The sequence below is a fragment of the Balaenoptera borealis genome, assembly GCF_965194805.1.
Source record: "Balaenoptera borealis genome assembly, chromosome: 1".
In the NCBI taxonomy this organism is placed as follows: Eukaryota; Metazoa; Chordata; class Mammalia; order Artiodactyla; family Balaenopteridae; genus Balaenoptera; species Balaenoptera borealis.
Genome location: NC_138860.1, coordinates 135,614,661 through 135,624,340, shown reverse-complemented (window position 1 = coordinate 135,624,340; position 9,680 = coordinate 135,614,661). Strand labels below are relative to the sequence as shown.

The following is a 9,680-nucleotide window of genomic DNA, read 5'->3' as shown; positions in this document are numbered from 1 at the left end:
CACAAATACAATTTGAAAATTTCCAGTAGCCACATTTAAAAAAGTAAAAAGAAATACCAAATTAGTATGTTTCATTTAACCCACTATATCTAAAATATTATCTCAACATGTAATAAATATTAAAAATTATGAGATACTCTACCTTCGTTCTTTTTGTAATAATGTGTGATATATTTACCATACATCTCACTTTGGTCTAGCCATAGTTCAAGTGCAGAAGTTACGTAAGGCTAGAGGCTACTGTACTGTATAGTGCAAAAATAGAAGCTATAGGTTCCAGCTCCTTTGAATAACACTATTAGCTCGAAGAATGGTTAGAATGGCTTATATCTTCCCTGCTCCAAGCAGTAATAATGTAAAGCTTCTTTCTTGCTTGTAATTATTTTTGGGAGAGCCCTACTAAGTCTCTAGGCATAAAAGATTCCAACCATGTAATCCCTTCAGGGAAAAGTTTTCTAACACCTCGCATAAAATGCTCTCTTCCCTGTTTCTAAACCACCCTGAGCATTTTGTAATTGTCAATTTGCTTCTTTGCCTACCTTCTGGATTCTAGGGAGGCTCTCAGAAAGCTTCCTTTTCCACATCTGTATAGCACAAATAGAGAACAGAAAAGTCAATGCACTTGTCCTTGGACTAGTCATCTTAGAAAGGAAGTACATCATGGTGGTTAAGAGCACCGACTCTGGAGCAGAACACCTGGCTTTAAATGTTGGCTCTGTCACTTACTGGTTTTGTAACATTTATCTGTCTTCAAAATGGGCATAACAGTATCTACTTCACTGAATTGTTGTGAGGATTAAATAATATAATGTAGAAAGATTATATAAATATTTGCTCTAATGTAATCTAGAAACATTGGCATGTAGATAGACTGTACATATATTTGCTATAATTTAAAATATTTTTTACTAAGCATTACCTGCAACATTAAATCTCCTCCTTCCCCTTTCTAAAGGGTAGTATTTGCCACTTAGTAATCCCTTTGCTCATCTACAAAGAACAATGAATGCATATATTTTTTCAAGGAAAATTCACCTGGAAAATAGCCAAGATAGAGTGTTTTCTTTTAGAAATGGAATTACTCCATTTGGGATGTTAGCTAAGAAATATTTTTTAAAAATAGACTACATTAAAAAGCAATATGGAAGAACTACTTAGGTATTTTCTAGTGGTTGAGAATAACTGCTTTGAAAGTGAATAGGAAAAATTTTAAATAACTATTTAAAAGGATCCACTGAATGAATTTTCTGAGCTCAAAACTCTGACTCTACTACTATGAGATAGATGTTTATGATTCCTTCTCAATGATGTACTTCTCCCCTAAAAATCAAGTTATAAGAAGCCATTTTAAAAAAACACATTTAAATTGTTCAATAAATACTTATCCAATAAGGGATATTTTATGGGGAAAACCCCCACCAGACTAAAAGCCTCCCCCCTTCCCCTTAACTGAAAAAAAAACCCAAAAACTTGAAAACAAGAACATGTATAGATATGGATTCCCTCACTCAAAAAATTATGTTCAAATATAAAATGAGTCTTTAAAAAAACTCTCTTAAGGAGAAGTTTCTCAGATTTCAAATCCCACCTGTTTCTCCCCTTACCTTCCATCCCACTCCCCATTCCCTGTATCCAATACTTGTTGAGGAAAGACTTTTGAGGCAGCCAAAGGCTGAGGTTTGCTTTTCACCACCCCACCTACCTCCAAGACAGCAGCAGAATGAACAAGCAACCTCTTCAAAGATGCCTGGAGTTCTGGATGTCAGTCCAGGAGTGGTGATGGATACAGACCAGCTCTGCATTGCGGGGACCCATGAACCAGCACCCCCGCTCCCCCGCCACTGGCTAATTTCAAGAGGGCAGGGGCATCAGTGTGAAAAATTCTTATTAGAAATCTTCTCCAGATGTGACTGGCAATGGGTAATGGATAATGCAATGGGTGATTTTTGTTGTTGTTCAGTGAAAAAGAAATTATTACAGCTGATTGCATGCAGGAAAAGCTTTATTAAGTCACGGAACTGTTACAATTTTTTTAAACTGAAGTGTAGAATACTCAAACATTTTTAAATGACTTAGGAAACAATTGGCATATATTTAGTAAGCAAGTTCCACTATCACAATTTTCTCTGCTCCCACACTCAATGCTCAACTATAGAACATTCATTTATTTATCATGTTTAGTATCTCTGTCTCACAGTCATCTGTCAGAGATTTTGTTGCAAAAACATCTCTCTTAACAATTAAATACACAATGGGAAGATATGATCAGACATTTACAGGACTTGAAATGTTTAAGAGTAATACACAATAATAGGATTACAAGAAGGGCAGTGACATCTTTCAATTCATTTTGCTATTTCCATTCTCTTTCTTAAACATTAATCTCTAAAGTCCGTCCAAGTCCCATCCTTTAAAATGCATCCTGTTCCTTTTTCCTCTCCTCCTCCAATGTCCATATTTTAACAATTCGAGTTCTCTTGCCTGGGGAAAAGAAAAGTTACTAACTCACAAGGGACATTTATTGACATTTAATTGTTACAACCCAAACCACAGCACAAAAGTCAGTCATGTACAGGTGACAGAGCACAATGGGGTCGGTCCATGTTTTCAGCACACTGAAGGAGAAGAGGGTCGGGCTCCTTAAGGCTCAGGGTTCACATGATGATGCACTTGCCCAGCAGCTTCTCGGCGGTCTTGGGGATCTGGGATTTCTTCTGGGGAGGCTGGGCGCCGGCGGCGGCGGCGGCGGCGGCGGGCTTCTTCTCGAAGTTGATCAGCATCTGGAACAGCTCCTGCACATTGATATTCATCTTGGCGGAGGTCTCCAAGAAGGCGCAATTCCACTCCGACGCGTAGGCGGCACCTTCCTTCTCGCTCACCTCCCGGTGGCTCTCATCGCACTTGTTGCCCACCAGGATGATGGGGCACTTTTGCGGGTTGTTGCCTTTGAGTTGGCGGATCAGCTCATAGAGGGGCTTCAGCTCCTCCAGGGTTTGCTTCTTGGTGACGGAGTAGACCAGGATGAAGGCGTGACCCCTGGCAATGGCGAGGCGCTGCAGGCCCCGGTAGCGGCGGCCGCCGGTGGTGTCGGTGATGTGCAGCGCGCCCGCCTTGTGGCTGCAGCCCAGCGCCTGGCGGTAGGTATCTTCGATGGTCGGCAGATACGCCTCACGGAAGTTGCCGCGCACCCACCTCTGCACCAGCGCGCTCTTGCCCACGCCGGCCGAGCCGAGCACCACCACGCGGAAATCTCTGCTCCTCCTCTGGGGCAGGCAGGTACGGATGACGATCACGGTAGGCAGAGGCCGCAGCCGCTTCATCAGCCGTTCCTTGAGGCCAAAGCAGGAGTTGCCCATGGTTGGGTATTGGCGGGGAGATGCGTGCACACCTTCTCTGGCACTCGGCCAGCAGTGAGGGAAGCCTAGGCAGGAAGAGAGAAAGAGAGGAAGAGTGAGCGATGGGAGTCTAACCCGGAATGGTGTCTTGTCGCAGCGCCTGCCTGGCCCGCCGCTCCCTGGGGACTGGGGGCGGGGGAGGTGGGAGGGGTGTCTGCCTCATCTCGCTCCCTAACCCCACCCTCCTCCCCCCCTTCCCTCCTCCCTCCTCTGCGGCGAGCCCGCCACCCACCCCACGCACCTACGGAAGGCAATGCTGGCGGGGAGGAGGGCAGGCTCGCCCCGCACCTCTTCCAATGATACCTTACTGTTACTTTCGCGGTGGCTACGCACCCATTTTTATTTCATTTTTATTTTTCACGCCACATTACTCCACTCTAGAGAATGCCGCAGTAATGGACAGCTTGCCAACCCTTAAAACACGCACGTCTGAGCGATGTTACCAAACATATTTTCCCCAAATAAGCCCTTGTTGTCTTCCCTCCTTCGGTATGAAAAACTGTGCGCGTCTCTGACATGGATCGATCACTGCGGGCAAGGTTAGGTTGCTGCAGACATCGCGATCCAGGGTGTGGTCACGGGGGCAGCGAGGGGCGCCCAGGGAGCCCACAGAGTCCAGGATTCGTGGCGCTAACAGAGACCCCTTACCTGCAGCAACTGTCCCCAGGTACCCGCTTCCCTGACAACGCACCCACCGGTTTCCACCCCACGATAACCCAGGCTGGTTCGCCCGCTACGCCGCGCGTTCATGTGCCCGAAAAAAAAGGCGGAAGATAGCTTTTACCTCTTTCCGAGGCGGGAACCTCGCGGCAAATTCACTCCTTGCCGGGGTGGGCTTTGGCCGCGGTCGCAGCCGCGGCAAGTAATTGCGTAACCAAGCTCCGAGCTGCAGCTGGCAACCAGCGCGCTCGGAGGCTCGGGGCGAAATGCTCCAACGGGGGGACTGAGGCTGGTTAGCCAGAGCCAGGGGGCGCAGGCTGGGAGACTCCACTTGCATGGCTCACGGAGGGGGGATTGGGCTATGAGGGGCTGACCGAGCCCAGACGCGCCCCCCACGCAGTCCCCCCGGCGTCCCCCACACGGGTACCCACAGCCCGGGCGGGGGCGGGGGTGGGAGGCGGTCCTGCGTTCACAGGCGCCCGCCCATTGAGGGGGCTCTGCTTACAGCGCTGGCGATGCAGGCATTTCTCACCTACTGCATTCCTCACCACTTCTGTGCTTTTGCCCCCTGCGGGGTTAGCCTTTCCCAAGCCTCGCCACCTTCTTTTCACTGCGGAATGGCCAGTTAGAATTCTTCCCACTACTGGTGCCAGACACTTCACCGCATCTCGTCCACTTCACTTAGTAAACATTTGTCCAGCGCAAAACCCAGTTTCTGTCTTTGTAGGGGAAGACCAACAGAAGTCTCTTCTGTTACACGAGACTTCGGAACGTGCCCCCTGATAGGATTTCCTGTTGTATAGACATGTGCTGTGTTTAAGGGTTGAGGGGTATCCTCTGCACCCAGCGACATTAAGCAGCTATCACATCCATCATCACTATGTGTACAATACGTCTCATTTAGTCATCATCACAAAAACCTCATAAGAGAATCGAGACTGGTATGTGGGCAGCCTTCTAGGAGCAGAGAGCGACCCCTGGCTGACAGCCAATAAGAAAACATGGACCGCAGCGCTAGCAACCGGATTTTCCCAACAACCTAAATGAACTTGAAAGCAGATTCTTCTCTACAAACTGCGCATAAGATCAGACCGCCAACACTTTGATTTTAGGCTTAATTAAGCAGAGAATCCAGTTGAGCCCATCCAGACTTCCTACTTACAGAATTGTGGGTTCTGCGGTTGGGAGTCGTTTTAAGCCACAAAATTTGTGGTAGTTTGTTACACAGCAAAAGAAAACTAATGCAGCAGGTAAAGTTACTTGTTCAAGGCTACAGGGCTCATAAATGATGAACCTAGGCCCAAACCTAGTTCTCTTCACTCCAAGTCTTTTTTTTCTGGTATTATCATTCTGTGTCTTTAAGCTGATACACTATATTTTACTCACTAGTGAAAACATGTTTATAGCTTTTCTTTCTTACCCAAAAGCTCATGCGTGTTAGGTAGAGATCAAGAGCACACGTTTTAGAGGCAGAAAACTAGGTTTAGAATGTTTGTGGGTTTTTTCCCTTTTCCTTCTTTTGAGTACATCTTAATATGCCTTTGAGCTGTGGGGTCCTGGAGAAATTACTTTTCTGTAGAAGGGGAACTGATACCTGTGAGAAAGAATTGTGGGGAGGATTCAAGGAGCTACTGCCTGAAGACTAATTAGAAGGCATATAGAATGCAATAGGTAACATAAATGACAGCTATTGACCTTCACATAGTAATACAGAAGTCTGTATACACATAATCCTGTAGTCTTTGAGCATTGTAAGAGTGACTTTTTTGGAAGTGGCAATGATCTTTTTAGTTAATCCAAAGAAGAGCAGATTTCAGTCTGGAAAACATAGCAGGTTTGGGGGTAAATAAGTTGATAGAAGAACCTGGGTCAGGGAGGAAGTAGGGTGAGAATTCTAAGCATTAATGAAATCTTTGCACATTCCTCCTAAACCACAAGAATCACTCTGTCTGTTGAAATTAGGGCAACTAAAAAGTCTTTAGAAATGAGAAAAACTAGAAAAGAGGCTCCAGAAACTGAAACTGACAGGCATCGGTTTACCCCAGAGCAGGCTACTTGGTGCTTGACAAGTTGTCCTCTATATTGGGGGGTAGTTTTAATTATTAGTGAAGTTTTCTTAGTTTACCTGTCACTCCACCCACTGATTCTAGTTTCATCTTCTGGAGTCTGGAACTGCATTGATCAATCTGCTCCCTTGGATAACTTTATATCCTTTCAGCCATTTGAAGACAGTCATGTCCCATCACTAAGTCATTCATAACATTGGAAGTGGCCTGAGGACCATCTAGCCAAGCCCTTCGTTTTGGTGATGAGGAAACTGAACCTCAGAGGCCACGTCATGCCCCGACTCCTGACCAAGCTTACTCTTCTCTCCCTCAACCTCATCTTCTGTTTGAAAACAACTGTTCCTTGTGGGGTATGGGTGTCTTTTTCTCCACTGCTTTTTAGATTTTTCCAATTTTTATAATGCACATTTGTTTTTTACAGTAAAAAAACACACAAAAAACTAAAAATACATGTTTTAAACATAAAAAAGCAAAAGAAAAGAGGCTCCTGAAAACACTGATATGGAAGATGAATGAAGGTGCCTCTGGAGGCAAGACATTTAAAACAAAGAAACACCCAAAAAGAAGATGAGAAGCAGAAGGTGGAGGTGGAGGAGGAGGAGGAGAGGAGGAGGAAGAAGAAGAAGGAAAAAAGCTAGGGGGTGTGGAAATATATATTCCAAAGCTAAAGCCTTCACATGCCAGAGAGATGAAATTAAGAGATTATAAATAGAACTCACAAGGAATGATGAAAATTTGAAACCATAGCTTCTACATCCAAACTGAGTCTTGCACCTCAAAAGCCAGTATAAAATATCTCACCTTAAGAGCCCTAGCCCAGGAAACCAGCACTGTGGTGGGCCAGAAGTGTCAAAGGAATGGGCCATTGAGTAGAGTTCCCTGTGCTTTACAGTAGGTTCTCGTTAGTTATCTATTTTATATATAGTAGTGGATATATGTCAATCTCAATCTTCCAATACATCCCACCCCCTCTTCCCCCTTGCTACATGTATAACTGATGCACTTTGCCATACAGCAGAAAGTAACACTACATTGTAAAGCAACTGTACTCCAATAAAAATAAATTAAAAAAAAAAAAAGGAATGGGCCAGACCAGAGTTCTGGAGCAAATATTGGCTAGTTAGGATCCACAGTTTGGAGATATATCAGGGAGAAAAGACAATTAATTGAAACTAACACTGAGATGAAACAGATGTTGGAATTATCTGACAAAGACTTTAAAGCAGCCATCATAAGAATACTTCAACAGGCACTTACAAATTTTCTTGAAACAAATAAAAAAATAAAAACATTCAGCAAAGACCTAAATAGACATTTCTCCAAAGAAGACTTACAGATGGCCAAGGGGCACATGAAAAGATGCTCAACATCGCTAATTATTAGAGAAATGCAAATCAAAACTACAATGAGATATCACCTCACACCAGTCAGATTGGCCATCATCAAAAAGTCTACAAACAGTAAATGCTGGAGAGGGTGTGGAGAATAGGGCACCCTCCTACACTGTTGGTGGGAATGTAAATTGGTACAGCCACTGTGGAGAACAGTATGGAGGTTCCTTAAGAAACTAAAAATAGAGCTAGCGTATGATCCAGCAATGCCACTCCTGGGCTTATATCTGGAGAAAAACATAGTTTGAAAGGATACATGCACTCCAGTGTTCATTGCAGCACTGTTTACAGTAGCCAAGACATGGAAGTAACCTAAATGTCCATCAACAGATGAATGGATAAGGAAGATATGCTACATATATACAATGGAATATTACTCAGCCATTAAAAAGAAAGAAAGAATGCCATTTGCAGCAACGTGGATGTACCTGGAGATTATCATACTAAGTGAAGTAAGTCAGACAGAGAAAGACAAATAACATATGATATCGCTTATATGTGGAATCTTAAAAAAAAATGATACTAAATGAACTTATTTACAAAACAGAAACAGACTCACAGACTTAGAGAATGAACTTATGGTTACCGAGGGGAAGGGTGGGGTGGGGAGGGATAGACTGGGAGTTTGGGATTGACATGTACACACTGCTATATTTAAAACAGACAACCAGGGACTTCCCTGGTGGCACAGTGGTTAAGAATCCGTCTGCCAACGCAGGGGACACGGGTTCGATCCCTGGTCCGGGAAGATCCCACTTACGTGGAACAACTAAGCCTGTGTGCCACAACTACTGAGCCTGCACTCTAGAGCCCATGAGCCACAACTACTGAGCCTGCATGCCACAACTACTGAAGCCCATGCACCTTGTGCCTGCACTCCACAACAAGAGAAGCCACTGCAATGAGAAGCCCGCACACCACAACAAAGAGTAGCCCCCGCTTTCTGCAACTAGAGAAAGCCCGCATGCAGCAATTGAGACCCAACACAGCCTAAAACAAATAAATAAATAAATATTTTTAAAAATAAAAAATAAAATAGATAACCAATAAGGACCTACTGTATAGCATAGGGAACTCTGCTCAATACTCTGTAATAACCTAAATGGGAAAAGAATTTGAAAAAGAATAGATACATGTATATGTATAATTGAGTCACTTTGCTGTAAACCTGAAACTATCACAACATTGTTAATCAACTATACTCCAATATAAAATAAAATTTAAAAAAACGTTCAGCAAAGAAATAAAATGTATAAAAAGGATCTAAATGGAAATTATGGAACTGAAAAATACAATAATAGAAATTTTTAAAATTTTCTGAATGGTCTTGATAGTATCATGGAGATGACATTGGATGAATCAGTGAACTTGAGGGAGGATAAAGAAATAAAATTTACTCAATATAAACAATAGAGAGAAAATAGACTGGGGAAAAAAATGAACAGAGTCTCAAGGACCTGTGGTACAGTAACCAAAATCCCAACATTTGTATCATCAGAGTCCCAGAAGGAGAGGAAAAGAAATCTAAATGAGTATGGGAAGAAATTATGGCTGAAAATCTCCCAAATTTGGTGAAAGACATAAACTTACAGTTCCAAGAAGCTGAGCAAACCCCACCAGGATAATTCCAAGGAAATCCATGCCAAGACACATAATTGAATTCTGAAAACTGAACACAAAGAAAAATTCTTGAAAGCAGCTAGAAATAAACAATGTATTACCTGTCAGAGGAACATTATTTCAGACGATGGCAGATATCTCATCTGAAACCGCAGATGCCAAAGGAAATGGCATGACATTTTTCAAGTGCTGAAAGAAAAGAACTGTCAACTGCAAATTCTATATTCAACAAAATGGTCCTTCATGAAAAAAGACATGTTCAGATGAAGAAACACTAAGAGAATTGGTTGCTAACAAACCTACCCTTAAAGAGTGGCTAAAGGAAGTTTTATAAACAGAAAAGAAAAGATAATTTGGAACTTCATAAAGGAAAGTAGAATATCAAGATAGGTAAAAGAAAAAGTAGAGGTAAATATGATAGACAATCCTTCTTCTCATAAGTTTTTACAATCACGATGATCAAAACAAAAATTATAACACCTGATACTCAAGGCAATGATATTAAAAATTGGGGAAGGCAAAGGGACCTGAATAGAAGTAAGGTTTTC

The 9,680-nt window shown here is 43.0% G+C and overlaps 1 protein-coding gene across 3 annotated transcripts in view; it reads right to left on the bottom strand.

Moving 5' to 3' along the window:
• Nucleotides 1-1,984: 1,984 nt before the first annotated feature.
• DIRAS3 (DIRAS family GTPase 3) overlaps nucleotides 1,985-9,680 on the bottom strand; it is a 32,563-nt gene continuing 24,867 nt past the window's right edge. The window contains exons 4-5 of one of the 3 annotated variants that reach the window (XM_082359269.1): nucleotides 9,234-9,321; nucleotides 1,985-3,421 (exon numbers count right to left, since the gene is read on the bottom strand). In XM_082359269.1, coding sequence (XP_082215395.1) covers nucleotides 2,655-3,356 — 702 coding nt within the window. In that variant the 5' untranslated portion in view covers nucleotides 3,357-3,421; nucleotides 9,234-9,321 and the 3' untranslated portion in view covers nucleotides 1,985-2,654. Of the gene's footprint in view, nucleotides 3,422-4,179; nucleotides 4,516-9,233; nucleotides 9,322-9,680 lie in introns of those variants that run through there. The other 2 variants (XM_082359268.1, XM_082359270.1) reach the window with 2 other exon arrangements.